This window comes from Oncorhynchus keta, chromosome 27, assembly GCF_023373465.1.
Source record: "Oncorhynchus keta strain PuntledgeMale-10-30-2019 chromosome 27, Oket_V2, whole genome shotgun sequence".
NCBI lineage: Eukaryota > Metazoa > Chordata > Actinopteri > Salmoniformes > Salmonidae > Oncorhynchus > Oncorhynchus keta.
This window is the reverse complement of record NC_068447.1, coordinates 26,390,505-26,406,818: the sequence shown is the minus strand read 5'-3', so window position 1 is coordinate 26,406,818 and position 16,314 is coordinate 26,390,505. Positions and strand designations below refer to the sequence as shown.

At 43.4% G+C, this 16,314-nt stretch overlaps 1 protein-coding gene and 1 pseudogene across 3 annotated transcripts in view; one reads left to right on the top strand and one right to left on the bottom strand.

Moving 5' to 3' along the window:
* The first annotated feature begins 158 nt into the window (after window positions 1–158).
* On the top strand, window positions 159–10,437 carry LOC118359676 (aladin-like; annotated as a pseudogene).
* Window positions 10,438–11,068: 631 nt separating this feature from the next.
* Window positions 11,069–16,314, bottom strand: part of LOC118359675 (collagen alpha-1(II) chain-like) — a 32,197-nt gene continuing 26,951 nt past the window's right edge. For all 3 annotated transcript variants that reach the window (XM_052482047.1, XM_052482048.1, XM_035738281.2), the window contains 9 exons: window positions 15,843–15,950; window positions 15,675–15,728; window positions 15,446–15,553; window positions 15,260–15,313; window positions 14,527–14,634; window positions 14,130–14,418; window positions 13,729–13,916; window positions 13,218–13,454; window positions 11,069–13,027 (listed from right to left, as the gene is read on the bottom strand). In XM_052482047.1, coding sequence (XP_052338007.1) covers window positions 12,881–13,027; window positions 13,218–13,454; window positions 13,729–13,916; window positions 14,130–14,418; window positions 14,527–14,634; window positions 15,260–15,313; window positions 15,446–15,553; window positions 15,675–15,728; window positions 15,843–15,950 — 1,293 coding nt within the window. In that variant the 3' untranslated portion in view covers window positions 11,069–12,880. The remainder of the gene's footprint in view (window positions 13,028–13,217; window positions 13,455–13,728; window positions 13,917–14,129; window positions 14,419–14,526; window positions 14,635–15,259; window positions 15,314–15,445; window positions 15,554–15,674; window positions 15,729–15,842; window positions 15,951–16,314) is intronic.

Sequence of the window (16,314 nt, the reverse complement as noted above, 5' to 3'; positions counted from 1 at the left end):
GAATTGCAAACAACCAGCACGTTTTTACAGTTTGCTTATTTCATCCATGTCACAAATGGATGAAACAGCACCAATGTGAACTGCGAACAGAAGTAGGATGTAATGCCACTATTTATCCGATAGATGACAGCAGAGTATTCACCTCTGGGAAAAGTATGTCCGCGTTGTGGAAATTCGCCGTTTTGTATGCCTTCTTACAGGCCTCCGTAGTTTATGAATCCAGCACGGCGGGATTTGTTAACTGGCCGATCTGTTTGAAGCTGCTGTAAACCTAGCTACATTTTACAGGACAAATAAAGGTAACAACAGTACATGGACAATGTACCACTACATGGATAACTGTGTAGTTGTATTTAGTAAGTGTCGGTCTAGCAAGCCTGGTAAGTAGCTAGCAAGTCTTAAGTGTCAATCCAATCTAGCCAGCCAAGCTTGCGAGATAGCTAACGTTAGTGACTAGCTAGCTAATTAAGCTAGCATCTGCATGTGATGGCTGAATGTTGAGCTATTAAATGTGATGTCTTTTTCAGGAGTAATGTGGTTATGATGTGTTCCTTGGCTCTGTGCCCCCCTCCGCTGCCCGGCTATGGAGAGACTTCTCAATACGACGAGTCCAACACAGATCCAGCAGTCTGGTTTGGGGTGGGTGGGTTATCATATCAATGCCAATCCTTGTACTAGTCACCAAAAACTGTTTGTCACTGTAATGTTTCGATGTTTATACTGTGTGTGTGTGTGTGTGTGTGTGTGTGTGTGTGTGTGTGTGTGTGTGTGTGTGTGTGTGTGTGTGTGTGTGTGTGTGTATATATGTGTATATATATATGTGTGTGTGTGTGTGTGTGTGTGTGTGTGTGTGTGTGTGTGTGTGTGTGTGTGTGTGTGTGTGTGTGTGTATATATATATATGTATATATATATATATATATATATATATGTCTAATGTATTTCCATTTGCTGTAGGATTCACATCCTCTGAATCTGTACTTCCCGGGAGAGTCACTGAAACCTCGCAGCCGCCAAGAGAGCAGCAGCAAGGCAGCCTTTCGGGACCACTGTGAGACACTGTACACAAGGAGTGCAGGGGCTTGGTGTGTGTGACACATATACACAGACAGAGACGCACACAGTCAATTCTAAGGCCCTGTTCACTAATTCCTACCTCTGTGTCTGTCTGCTAGAATTGATGCAGGCCTCTCTGGACTCCTAAATGAAATAGCCAACTCCAGTGCAGAGGGTGAGTGCCATGTTATCTTCATTATTTTACGGTCTTGAAAATATTACATGCAGACTGCGCTTCAGATAAGAAAGTGTTCTATCATGCAAGAGTGTGTAACTCTTTAATGTGTGTGTGTTCCCAGTGCCCAAGTGGCGAGAGGTTAGCTCTAGCTGTGTCCTGGCTTTGCTACGGTGGGTCTCCTCCTTCTACGGCTCTCTGTTTCTTCATCTCACAGTAAGTGGCCCAGTCTCATAGTCAATTCACATGGCACATTTTCCATCAGTAACAATCAGACAATACTAAACTTACCAGGGTGTTTTGACTGTTGTCTGCCCTTTGTCAGTTAAGCAGCGAGGACATGACCGCTGAGTTTTCCCAGGTGCTCAACTGGTAAGACCACCTTTTTAGTTTGTCCCCAATTAGATCCTTAAATATACCCTCTCTTATGTCCTTGTCAAATATGAGTTATTTATTAACGGTTGATTACGATCGACTGGTCGGGTCAATCTTCAAGGCATTCCGAGTTGATCACTTGCTTGCGCTCCTTTTTAAATTGTATTTGTCTTGGATCGCTCAAATCACCTCGCCTACAGTTTCCACAACCCCGGCCACAGCAAAATGTTATACTAGCCTACCTGAGATTCATAAAACCTTGACCAGAGAGAGAGAGAGCGTCAAAGAATACAGCAAAGAGCTGCTGTTTTTTGAGTGAGTTTGTCTGTTTATATTCAGCACTGTCTACACTGTTTTATTATTTTATAGTTTGTGTGTATGCATTGATATGTAGGCTACGTGTGCCTTTTAAAAATGTATGTAGTTCTGTCCTTGAGCTGTTCTTGTCTATTGATGTTCTGTATTATGTCATTCTGTATTATGTTTTGTGTGGACCCCAGGAAGAGTAGCTGCTGCTTTTGCAACAGCTAATGGGGATCCTAATAAAATACCAAAATCCACACTATACTGAATGAGTAGAGAAGTGAATCAATAGCCCTGCGTTTATATTATTATTTGCAGGTCGTCGTGTCTATTTTAATAATGAGGAATATTTAACATTCTCTGTTCATAGGAACAACATGAATATGTGCATGAGGCAGATGTGGTGCAAGTAGAGTATCGCCATCAAGTCAAATCAAATCAAATGTTATTTGTCACATACACATGGTTAGCAGATGTTAGTGCGAGTGTAGCGAAATGCTTGTGCTTCTAGTTCCGACAATGCAGTAATAACCAACAAGTAATCTAGCTAACAATTCCAAAACTACTACCTTATAGACACAAGTGTAAGGGGATAAAGAATATGTACATATAGATATATGAATGAGTGATGGTACAGAGCGGCATAGGTCAAGATACAGTAGATGGTATTGAGTGCAGTATATACATATGAGATGAGTATGTAAACAAAGTGGCTAGTGATACATGTATTACATAAGGATGCAGTAGATGCTATAGAGTACAGTATATACGTATACATATAAGATTAATAATGTAGGGAACATTATATTAGGTAGCATTGTTTAAAGTGGCTAGTGATATATTTTACATTTCCCATCAATTCCCATTATTAAAGTGGCTGGAGTTGAGTCAGTGTGTTGGCAGCAGCCACTCAATGTTAGTCTGATGGCCTTGAGATAGAAGCTGTTTTTCAGTCTCTCGGTCCCAGCTTTGATGCACCTGTACTGACCTCGCCTTCTGGATGATAGCGGGGTGAACAGGCAGTGGCTCGGGTGTTTGCTGTCCTTGATGATCTTTATGGCCTTCCTGTGACATCGGGTGGTGTAGGTGTCCTGGAGGGCAGGTAGTTTGCCCCCGGTGATGCGTTGTGCAGACCTCACTACCCTCTGGAGAGCCTTACGGTTGTGGGCGGAGCAGTTGCCGTACCAGGCGGTGATACAGCCCGACAGGATGCTCTCGATTGTGCATCTGTAGAAGTTAGTGAGTGCTTTTGGTGATAAGCCGAATTTCTTCAGCCTCCTGAGTGTACGCCGAGGAACTTAAAACTTACTACCCTCTCCACTACTTTTCCATCGATGTGGATAGGGGGGTGTTCCCTCTGCTGTTTCCTGAAGTCCCCTCTCTGGTCAGTCTCACCGGAGGAGAGAGCAGGGACCGTGAGAGGCGGACCCTCTGCTGCTCTCTCCCTCCCTCCGCTGAGACTAATGTTGTGTTCAAAACAACTGGGAACTCTGAAATTTCCAACTTCAGTGTGTTCCAAGACAACTGGGAACTTTAAAACAAAATGAGATCCGACTGGGAAAAATTGTTTTGAAGGGTCAAATAACTCTGTATTCCAAGTCGCAAACTTGGGTATCTTTCTAGAGCTCACATTTTTCGACCAGAAGATCGCTGATGTCATGATTTGACCACGTTTTTTTCAGTTCCCAGTTGTCTTGAAATCACCATGACTATCAGGTGCAGTCCAGCAGTCTACACACTCATGACTATCAGGTGCAGTCAGTAAAATAAGAAAACAAATTATTTCAAATTATGCTCAGTTGTGCCTTGCAAGTGCTGCCCCAACTGATCTATTTTGTTATCAAAGCTCGCCTTTTGAAATATAATATGGTCTGAGAAGGACAGTATTGGCAGGCCTATTAGACAATAATGTTTTAGGCCTACTGCACAAATCACATTTTTATCTAGGTTCATGTTTTTTTTTTTTTTTTTATCATGTAAAAAAGAAAATCTGAACGGTAGATCTTTTTTTTGACTTTGAAAGTGATCTTGATTCAGAAAAGGTTGGTGACCACTGCTTTATGGTATATATGGTGTTCTGGGGCCAGTTGCACCAGTTGGTCGTAAGTGGGACGTCCGACGTAAAATGGGCTCTACGCCAGGCCAAAAAAGCATACTTGTTGCTCTTCTATGAGCTATGCCTGGGTGTAGATTCTACACCTACTAGGGAGCAGGGGAGCAGGCATATAGTGTTAAATTGGGACTGTCTTCAGCATGATGCACATAGAACATAATAGCAATCTATATTTTCAAAAGGATGTGAGTCTCGTGTTCATATTTCACAACCGTTGTGGGCTTTTCAAGTTGCCTATGCGCGCGAGCCAATAGAAAATAACTACCTGTGATTTAGGCTATGCTACATTATAGCATAGAGTTGATCAGACTGTTTATTGTGGCTTGTGAAATGTTGTCCCACTCTTTAATGGCTGTGCGAAGTTGCTGGATATTTTTGGGAACTGGAACACACTCGTACACGTCGATCCAGAGCCTCCCAAACATGCTCAATCAGTGACATGTCTGGTGAGTATGCAGGCCGTGGAAGAACTGGGACATTTTCAGCTTCCAGAAATTGTCTACAGGTCCTTGCGACATGGGCTATGCATTATCATGCTGAAACATGAGGTGATGGCGGCAGATGAATGGCACGACAATGGGCCTCAAGATCTCGTCCTGGTATCTCTGCATTCAAATTGCCATCGATAAAATGCAATTGTGTTTGTTGACCGTAGCTTATGCCTTCCCATACCATAACCCCACCGCCACTATGGGGCACTCTGTTCACAACGTTGACATCTGCAAACTACTTGCCCATATGCGTGGTCCGCAGTTGTGAGGCTGGTTGAACGTACTGACACATTCTGTAAAACGATGTTGGAGGTGGCTTATGGTAAAGAAATTAACATTCAATTCTCTGGCAATAGCTCTTGTGGACATTCCTGCAGTCAGCATGCCAATTGCACGCTCCCTCAACTTGAGACATCTGTGGCATTGTGTTGGGTGACAAAACTGCACATTTTAGAGTGGCCTTTTATTGTTCCAAGCACAAAGTGCACCTGTGTAGTGATCATGCCTTTTAATCAGCTTCTTGATATGCCACACCTGTCAGGTGATTGGATTATCTTGGCAAAGGAGAAATGCTCACTAACAGATGTAAACACATTAGTTCACAACATTTGAGAGAAATAAGCTTTTTGTGCGTACGGAAAATGTCAGTATTTTTCAGCTCATGAAATATGGGACCAACACAATGTAAAGACGTGTTTTTATTTTTGTTCAGTGTAATTAATTAAATGTATATCACTAAGTGTTTTATTAGGTCCCACTGCTTTAGTAAGATGGCTTCTTGCTTGTAAATAATTGTATAACAGAGTTCTGGAGGTTGTACTTTATTGATAGATTCTCAAGTGTATCTGTCCCTTTGTCTGTAAACATCTGATAATGGTCCTTCTGTAGCTCAGTTGGTAGAGCATGGCGCTTGTAACGCCAGGGTAGTGGGTTCGATTCCCGGGACCACCCATACGTAGAATGTATGCACACATGACTGTAAGTCGCTTTGGATAAAAGCGTCTGCTAAATGGCATATATTATTATTATATTACTTGGTCAGTCCATTTTAAGCCCATCATTTTAAATGTATTACCGATCATACTTGGCTTAAAGTTGCCGTCCATTAAAATTTCTCGCAGGTAGATCGTCTGTTTGGATGCATCAATTACAAATTCACTCTAATTGTAGGCAAATGCTTTATGCCGCCTTGCACAATCAATGAACCAATAGCATTTTGCCTAGGCCTGTACGTTTTCTCTGACTCATGAATAGAGTATGCGTAATAATACAGTCCACATTCACTGGTGATTACTAGAATTGTTTTAATTTTTGGACTATAGGCTTGATCAATTATGTTCCAAAGACATCTTACATGTTTATTATTTTTTTAATATATGTTTTTCTGCTACGTGTAGGCCTATGCAGTAGGCTATTAGGCTATGTATTGTACACTTAGTGTACAAAACATTACCAACACCTTCCTAACATTGAGTTGCACCCCCTTTAGCCCTCCAAACAGCCTCAATTGTCGAAAGTGTTCCACAGGAATGCTGGCCCATGTTGACTGCAATGCTTCCCACAGTTGTGTCAAGTTGGCTGGATGTCCTTTGGACCGTTCTTGATACACACTGCAAACTGTTGAGCGTGAAAAACCCAGCAGCATGCAGTTCTTGACACACTCAAACCGGTGCGCTTGGCACCTACTACCATATCCCGTTTGTCTTGCCCATTCACTCTCTGAATGGCACACATACACAATCCATGTCTCAATTGTCTCGAGGCTTAAAAATCCTTTAACTGGTCTCCTCCCCTTCATCTGCACTGATTGAAGTGTATTTAACAGGTGACGTCAATAAGGTATCATAGCTTTCACCTGGTCAGTCTGTCATGGAAAGAGCAGGTGTTCCTAATGTTTTGTACACTGAGTGTACACTAACTTTTTTTCTTTAGGTTTGGGCTCATATATAGGCCTATATGTATGCATATGGGTGTTTTGAATGAATCATCACCTTAGAAAGCGCTGTCCATATCCATGTTTGACTTTGAAACAACATCCACAACGACCATGTTTTCCACTCAGTTTCAATCTTTTGTTGAACTTTCATCAAATTGATCGATTACAGTGAACTACGTTTTAAAAGCATGATACGGTTTTTATGGTAAGTGTTTGATGTGATTTTCAATTGCATCTGCATTGATGTCAGAGAGATAATAGAGCCCTCAGTACCAGGCCATTAATGACCTGACGGTCGTTAGGGAGTTGGGTACAACCAACGCACGTCCAGAGTGCATAGGAGGAGATTTCCGTGGCTGTGTCGTTGACTATTAAACTCTGGGAGTTTCTCAACTCCTCCGTCCTCTTCTCCGGGGCCTGAAAATTGTTAAGTGGTTGAGGAGAATGCCAATTCGTTAGTAGATGAACAGAGGAATATGCTCACCACCTCGATTACACCTTCGGCAGAGGGTTCACAAGAGTATCCTACGGTCGGCTCTCGCGGAAGAGTTTTGAAACCAGTCACACCACTTTTGAAACAGCTGTTGTGTTCTCTGAGGAGAAAAGAATGCACATATTTGAAAACAAAACTTACCTTTACTTAACTTTTATCTATAAAATGTCTAGCACAACTATCTAATTACATTTTTACTAAACATATTTATTTTGGGATTCCTAAATGTGATTTACATGATGACGCGCAAGTGGAGAAGGAGAGTCATTTCATATAAGCGGAATTGTTTCCTCTTACGTGAGGAGCCGAGTAAAACCAATTGAGAATCTCCGTATGGGCCGGTTTCCTGGATTCAGATAAAACCTATGTCCTCAAAATCATATTCCGTCAGACCAACCTAGTGCGGTGTTAAACTTGTTCTGTCTCTTTCTCCGTCTCTCTCTCAAACACTCTGTCTCTTTCTCCCTCAGTGCTAATACCACCAGTGCTATTACCACCCTAATGCACCGTCTGCAGCACAGTGTGGCAGCCCTGCAGTGGAAGCCTCTGTGTGCGTCTACCCTGGCTGTGGCCTGTCACAACTGCCTGCTGGTCTGGCACGTGGACCCCATCTCGTTCTCTACCAGGTATACATGCTCATTATTATACTCTTCAACTTTCTTTTTCTCCGTCCTCCCTATTTCTCATTCAATCTCTTTCTATCTCTTCTTCCTTCTCACAGACCTGGCTGTGCCCAGGTCCTGTCCCACCCAGGCCATTCCCCTGTCACTTCCATGGCATGGTCACCTAACGGATCTCTCCTGGTGTCGGCCTCTCCCAGGGACACTGCCATGCTGGTAGGAACCAGCAGTCTCAACCTCTACTCTACTGCTACTCAACTGTGATGCTGGAACATCCTTGTGACTCTCTTTCTCTCTGTCTCTGTTTCTATCTCTGTCAGGTGTGGGATGTAGCTGTTGAGAGCTGTGTGCCTCTACCGTGTGGGAGGGGGAGGAGTCACGTACCTATCCTGGTCCCCTGATGGCAGTCGCGTGCTGGCAGCTACACCCTCCTACTTCTTCAGGTCAGAGACAGTAGTGCAGGAGAGCTTTATGTCGTTAAGGCCCATTATCAGCAACCAACCTACTCCTGTGTTCCAATGGCACGTTGTGTTAGCTAATCCAAGTTTATAATTTTAAAAGGCTAATTGATCATTAGAAAACCCTTTGGCACGTATGTTAGTACAGCTGAAAACTGTTGTACTGATTAAAGAAGCAATAAAACGGGTCTTCCAAAGGAACACGAGTGATGGTTGCTGATAATGGACCTATGTAGATATTCCCTTCAAAATCATCCGTTTCCAGCTACAATAGTCATTTACAACATTAACAATTTCTACACTGTATTTCTGATTAATTTGATGTTATATTAATGGACAGAATATGTGCTTTTCTTTCAAAAACAAGGACATTTCTATGTGAACCCAAACTTTTCAACAGTAGTGTATGTCTTATGTGTGTTGCTGCATGGTTTGGGAAACCAGGATGTGGATTTGCGAGCGGTGGCCTTGTCTGAAGGGACGCTGTCAGGTGAGACACCTGGTCTGTGTGAATGTTTGTGTGTTTGGCTCACTGTCTCTCTGTAACTGTCTAGTCTGGCAGTTGTAGTCCTGATGGGAGTCGGCTGCTCTTCAGTGTGCAAGGAGAGACTGTCATCTATGCCCTAACTTTTACTGACACCCCAGGTACACACACAAACACAAGACCATGTATGATATGAAGCACACCAACCTCTTACAGTTGTTTTACACTGTGTGCTTTGTGCTTGCGTTGTTTGTTTTGATGTAAGTCCTCCTCTTTCTCCACTAGGGATGCCCTTAGGGATGTCAGGGGGGCCGAAGGCTGCAACAGTGGTGGCCGACCTGTCTGAGACAACCTTAAATACACCAGGTGGAGATATGGCGTAAGGAAAGACCTGGGTTAACTAGTCATTCACTAAACTAGTTATTGATTAACCTTACAGATTAGCCTATTGTGTATGCATGTTTTTCAGGGTCGGAGGAGAGATCCAGTCGCTAGCGTGGGACCCGACAGGAGAGAGACGAGCCGTGCTTCTCAAAGGTCAGGCTCCTTCCCTCCTCTCCTCTTTCTCCAAGTTGGAAAGTATGTTTTGTCATCTTCTCTCCTCCTTCCTCTTACCTGTTCCATCAGGAGATGCTGAAGCAGGCCGCGCTGCCATGATCGCAGTGTTCAAGACTCAAATCAACCCCGCTTTTAAGCTTCTGCCATGGTAGGTTCTCTAGTATGTTACATATCCAGGAGGGTGTCTCAGTGTTGTGTATCTCTGTATGTCAGTGGTAATAACTGTCTGTCTGTGTGTGTCAGTGGTAATAACTGTCTGTCTGTGTGTGTCAGTGGTAATAACTGTCTGTCTGTGTCAGTGGTAATAACTGTCTTGTCTATGTGTCAGTGGTAATAACTGTCTGTGTGTGTCAGTGGTAATAACTGTCTGTCTATGTGTCAGTGGTAATAACTGTCTGTCTATGTGTCAGTGGTAATAACTGTCTGTCTGTGTGTGTCAGTGGTAATAACTGTCTGTGTGTGTCAGTGGTAATAACTGTCTGTCTATGTGTCAGTGGTAATAACTGTCTGTCTATGTGTCAGTGGTAATAACTGTCTGTCTATGTGTCAGTGGTAATAACTGTCTGTCTATGTGTCAGTGGTAATAACTGTCTGTCTGTGTGTCAGTGGTAATAACTGTCTGTCTATGTGTCAGTGGTAATAACTGTCTGTCTATGTGTCAGTGGTAATAACTGTCTGTCTATGTGTCAGTGGTAATAACTGTCTGTCTGTGTGTCAGTGGTAATAACTGTCTGTCTATGTGTCAGGGGTAATAACTGTCTGTCTATGTGTCAGTGGTAATAACTGTCTGTCTATGTGTCAGTGGTAATAACTGTCTGTCTGTGTGTGTCAGTGGTAATAACTGTCTGTGTGTGTCAGTGGTAATAACTGTCTGTCTATGTGTCAGTGGTAATAACTGTCTGTCTATGTGTCAGTGGTAATAACTGTCTGTCTATGTGTCAGTGGTAATAACTGTCTGTCTATGTGTCAGTGGTAATAACTGTCTGTCTGTGTGTGTCAGTGGTTTTGTTCAGGGGGAGGCCGGGACAGAGCCCAGACTGATGCAATTCAACCCAGCTCACTGTGGTCAGTTTCTACAAACGCTGTTCTTTACATTTAGATGTTTCCCCACAGTGCTGCTTAAACTGATCTTAACGCTATAGTTTACTTTCAATTTTAAAGTTATTTGTTTGTTTTTTGTTTTACTCAAAAGTAGTTTATGCATTAATGTCATTTGAATGGGAAAGATGGGCAATGAGACTTCAACTAGAGATTGTACATGGTCTACACACTGATCATTCCATTTGACATGGCTATTGATGTGCTGCAGTGAATAGAGCACGAGGTCTAGCTACGTGGCGCTAAACTCATCTCAGTGACACTAGTGATGTTGTCTCTCCACAGTGTTGGTCTAATGGAAAGATTACTCATGTGCCTTTTTGCTTTATGAGTGCTGGGAATCCCCAGCCCGGCCTTGGAGGCAGCCCCTCTCCCAGGGCAGGCCAGCAGACTACGCCAACCAGACACTATACACAGAACTCATCCTAACCACACACACACACGCGCAAACTAACACAGAAACTATATTTCAAGTCATGTTTGTAAGTACAATTTATCATTTTTGGAACACTTGTTAAATAAACGTGTACAAAGTGTTATGCAAATGGTTGTGTCTTTTTATGCCTAGTCCAAGACGGGGGTTGGTGGGATGAGGTTCAGGTCAAGCCATCGCCACTTTGTTCTTGCAAAAGCGGTGAATGAGTTGATCAAGAGGCTTCAGTGTGTCTTTAATGATGTTTCTTAAATCATCTCCATGTTCTAGGTAAAGGAGTATACTGTATTGTCAAGTATAGAATAAGTATACAATCTGGCGTTAATATGATAGTTTGACGTTTTACCTTCCTGATTTGCCCTTCACTTTCGGTCACGAATAACTCTAAAAGATTTAAGTAAACTAAAATGTGACATTTGTGATAATGTCAATGTAGGTTTGTAATAACAACAATAATTTCCCTTTAAAGAAGAATATCACTGTTTAGTCTTTTCAGGCTAATTTTTATTGCTCAGAAGAAAGATATGGAGAGGTGGAGAGGAAGGGAAACAGACAAGCGGATCACCAAACGCTGACAAACACCTACGTGGCCATGTCTTGAAGCATCTTTAAAACATTACTGTTAATGTACAAAATACTTCAATTCCATTCAGCACATCATTTGCTCTACTGTATTTATGCCTTCTAACAAAAAGAAGCCAACCATGCCTGACACCACCCTGAAACCGGTGAATGAATACAGTACTTTCATTCCTGTGTTATGACATTCTCTCATAGGAAAACACACTCACACATGCATACTTACACACATGCCATGCACTCAAACCCTTAAAAAGGGTAACTGACCTCTCAACAACAAAAACAGTACACAGGCCTTGGGTTCAGTTAACAGAAAAAGCTATCCAACCCTCATGCCTTTTCTGTACTTATTTAAAAGAAACTCAGTTAAAAGTCAACTTAATTGTTACTTGGTATTTTCTTTTTATTTCCAATTTACATCAATTAAAAGTGTAACAAAATAAACAAAACAAAAAAATGATCATGATCATAATAAAATGTAATAATAACAAAACAAATATACACACCCTCACACACACAGAGACAACCCACCCTGGTTGTTTGGGCGGCTCTCCTTGGAGTCCCGTGATTCTATTTGTGGGGCATGGACTCCATAGGGTACTACCCAAAGTCCCTTGGTTCTCTGCTTTGCCTGGCTGCACCTGTCCTCCAGGGTGGGGTGTGTGTGTGTGGTGTGAGGCTAGTGGGAATTGGGGGGGGGATGGCAGAGACTGAATTCTAGAACTCATAGCACCTTCTGAAGATGGAGCACCCCAAAGCAAAGATGGCCGTTCAGCCCCAGTTCCACCCAAAAGCACATGTTGGTCAGCTCAAGATTTAAGGTGAATGTTTTCACTGTGTTTTTCAGCGTGAGGTAGCTTTAAACAATCAGGATGACTACAACTTTCCCCAATTTTATTAGAAAATGTAAGTTGTTTGTGAACTAAGTAAGATATTTTGATCTAATGGACAGTGAAGGGGTAAAAGACCATGGAAAAATACATCCCAAATGAATCCTCATTTTCCAAAAAGTGTTTGTGTGCATATATCTAGACACATGTACACACACAATGTGGAAATATATATAAAACCATCTGGCTGTTTTATAAACACACACTTTTACAACACAGAACCAAATATTTATAATGCACAGTAAAAGTTTCTCTCCTCGTCTTGATGGTAAAAAACATTTGGAGGACTTGGACTATAATAACTGAAAATATGTTTTGGTCCACATTGATTCAAAATGGCATATTTGTAGCTAGGTTGGGGAGGAGACGGGGGAGGGAGGTGGAGTAGAAGTGGGAGGTTCTAGGTCTTCTGTGGTAGGATGGGCTTGTGTTGCTCTTATGGTGAAGCTCCCCAGTCCTACTGTACCTAACCTCTGCCCATGTAAGGTTTAGACAATAAATAAGTGACATCGAGTCATGTTTCTGTTTCTTCATCACTCGTCTCTTGGCTTGGTCCCTCTTCCTCCTGGCTCATTCCCGTCAACTGTGGGCCATGGGAAACATGACTGGATCTCAGGAAGTGGGTTGACAGGGAATGCTGGAATGCCGGTGCCCTTCAGCGCTAACATCCATGGAGTACAACTTGAAGGAGAGCACTTTGCCAGAGAAAAAGTGTCCTTTTTTTAAAAAGTCAGTCTTCTTTTTTGTAGAGTGTGTATTGTTTCATAGTTGAGTTATTTCTTTCATATTTGAGTTTTTTGCCGTTGTGTTTATTTCACTTTACAAGAAGCAGACTGTTCCCACATCCACACCGAACTCCTGGTCCGCTCCTCCAATGTCCATGGGAGCAATGTCCACGATGGGCAGACGGGAGGTCTTCTGTGTTTTGTACTCGAAGACAGTCTTTCCCCACTGGCCTGTGTGTTTCTGTGGGATGACAACAGAGACATGTTGAAGCACACTAACCCTCTAGATATTCCCATAGATTACAATAACAGAAATATTGCTTTTTTTTCTCTTTTTTTTTACTGTGACTGCACTGTGCCTTCCCCCATGGTCCTACTTAACTATGTCCATCCTTTCCCTGACCTAACTTGACAGTGCCTATCCCTCTCACCTTGCAGCCATCCTCCATAACGCTGTAGGTGAAGCGGCTGTTTCCCTCAGCTCTGATCTCCACGTCGTTGGAGCCCTGGAGCAGCAGAGACTTCTTCAGGTTGCCAGTGGATGCGTCCATATAGGCCACGCTGTTCTTGCAGTGGTAGGTGAGGCTCTGAGACGCTTCCGTGGACAGCAGCCTCAGGAAGGTCAGCTGGATACTGGCAGCGTTGGTACCGTCCTCAGCGTAGCTGAACTATACAGGGAGAGGGAGGGTTAAGTGTGACATGGTAAGGACGAGTGCAGTTGCAAAAATGGAGGTCATGGAGGAGGTCATAGGTTTATGGATGGTAGGATTTTGTGATGTCTATCAATTATCTGTGAGGCTGAAATATAGGTTTAATTTATAAAAGGAAACACTGAGGAAGAGTTTGACTGATGATCAGGATAACCCTTGAAATGAAGTTCTACTAAAGGAGTAGCTATGTTTCACCCAGTGACATTATTATTGATAGCGAGAAGAGACTCACGTGGAATCCTCCATTCATGGTCTCTCCGAACCAGACATGTTTGCGGTCGTTGCTCTTGCTTGTCCACCAGTTCTTTTGAGGCACGTTGGCTATGCTGGGGTACACACAGGTCTCGCCAGTCTCCATGTTGCAGAAGACCTTGATGGCATCAGCTGTGCTACCAATGTTAGGATCCACCCAGTAGTCACCTGAAGAACGAGAGGAGCAGAGGAAAAATGGTTCAACCCCTAGCACTGTTTGGACTGATCACGTTATACACGTGTTCTTTCCTTTCTACACTGTATATTTTGGGCGAATCTTCCTTGATGAATAAAAAACAAAATTCCATAAATCCATTTCTCTCTTTTCTTTTCTTTCCATTCACTCTCTTTTCCCTCTCCTCTGCCCGTTCCCCCACTCACCGCTCTTCCACTCTGGGTGGCACAGTTTGAGGTCTCTGCAGGTGCGGGCAGGGTTCTTCTGGCTACCATCAGGGCTGCGCAGGTTCTCAATCTGGTTGTTGAGGGACTTGAGTGTGGAGTCCACCTCCACGTCGTGCTGCCTCAGGGAGCTGGACGCCTCGTCAGCTCTCATGTACCTCAGGGGATCCGGAGACTTCTCAGGCTGAGACAGGCCAGCAAAGGCAGACATGTCGATGCCAGGGCCGGGAGGACCAGGAGGACCAGGGGGTCCGGGGTTACCAGGTGGACCCTGAAGGAGGAGAGGAGATCAAATATGAAGACTTTAAGACTTTTGCTGCTACATGTACAGTATATATAGTATATTCAGGTAAGTCTAATGTTGACAAGCGTTACTCACAGCAGGGCCAGTTTCTCCAGAACGACCACGAGGTCCAGGGGGTCCGAGGGGTCCAGGCTGACCGTTAGATCCATCCTTACCAGCGGGGCCGACTGGGCCAGGGGGTCCCTGAGGAGATGGATAGGGTGGGTCAGTCATGGCTCATACATATGGATGCTAGCATAGCATGAATACATGTAAACCCCCCTTTAGTGTTTGGTTTCACATTGTTTTAAACTTTTACCTGATATAATGTTATTGTCCAATTGTTGTTGATTATGTGTGAGAGTACTCTCGCTTTAATTCAAGAACAACCTGCTTATTGGACATTACAAATTTAGCATTTCTCACTTTGGGTAAAAAATGATTCACGTTGTAGTGGCCAGCCCTTTCCCTCTGTTTATCATGCAATTTGTTTTAATGGATTATTTTAAAAGTAGTAACCTCTCCCGTCTGTCTTCCATTCTTCCATAGCATGTTGTAATCATAAAATCATTAGCCTTCCTTGTTATCATAGAATAGGCTAATTAAAAACAGTGGCTATTTCCGTCCTCCACTTTATCATGGTGTTGGAGGATTATAACTAGATTATAATTGGTGTTGGTGGATTATGACTAGCCTGTGCCTCTCATTATCATAGCATGGGATAACTACTGTATATGAGTAGTCTATATTTGTCTCATCAGAGTATGGAGGGATTAGAGAAGTGTTCTGTTCTTTTCTCCACCTCTTCTTCTCTTTCGTCTGAACTCACCTTAGCACCACTAGGTCCGGCAGGTCCAGCAGCTCCCTGGTCTCCAGCGGAGCCCTGTTAAGATAATGACGACAGGAAGTCAGGGAACAGAACTTATTCCACATTGAAAGTTAGGCATTCTACTTCTATGCAGATAGAGAGGTATAATAACTGGTGCAGCGTGGCCAGAGGATTTGGGTGACTTACTGGAGGTCCAGGAAGACCCTGCAGACCGGTGAAGCCACGGTGTCCCTTCTGTCCCCTCTCTCCTGTCTCGCCAGCCTCTCCCTTGTCTCCACGGGGTCCTTGGGGTCCCTGATGTGGAGAGGCAGAGGGTGTCAATCAACTCAGTGTGCCAATGCAGGTACAGCTACAGTAGGTATAGTTTATTAGAGAGTGGTGTGTGTGTTTCACAATGAGGAACATTGACACTCACAGCCATTCCTCTAGCGCCAGCTGGTCCAGCGGGTCCGGCAGGTCCTTGAGCACCCTAAAAACAAGAGTGAGGTTCTTCCATTAGACAGGCTAACAACAAGTACCATCAATTACAAAACACCAACATTTCTCTCATTCATATTGTGTGTAGTTTTGTAGGGTTACTCACTCCCTCTCCTCTGTCTCCCTGCTTGCCCAGGGGGCCAACAGGGCCGGGGGCACCGGGAGCGCCGGGGGCGCCAGGTGCACCTGCAGGACCAGTGTTACCACGCTCACCCTACAGGTGGAGAGAAGATCATAGGATATAAGGACATTTCAAGAACATTTGATATCTTATCCATCAATTGGACTGATTGGTTTGATTGGTGCATAATGCAGGTCAGTAAGCATCTCAGCAAACCCAAATTGGTTCTGTGAATGTGCCTGAAACATTTGTTAGGATGTGGCGAATATTCTCATAACACAAAAACGGTCCAGTTGTGCTGATGATTATACGATGTTTGTATAAAACATTTGCCTGATGTTGCAAGAACGTTCCCAGAACATACTTCATTCTTCACTGGTACATTGTGTTGTTACATTACCTGGAAACCTAATAAGAACGTTTGGAGAATGTTCTGTGGTTGTTGTTACAGATGTTA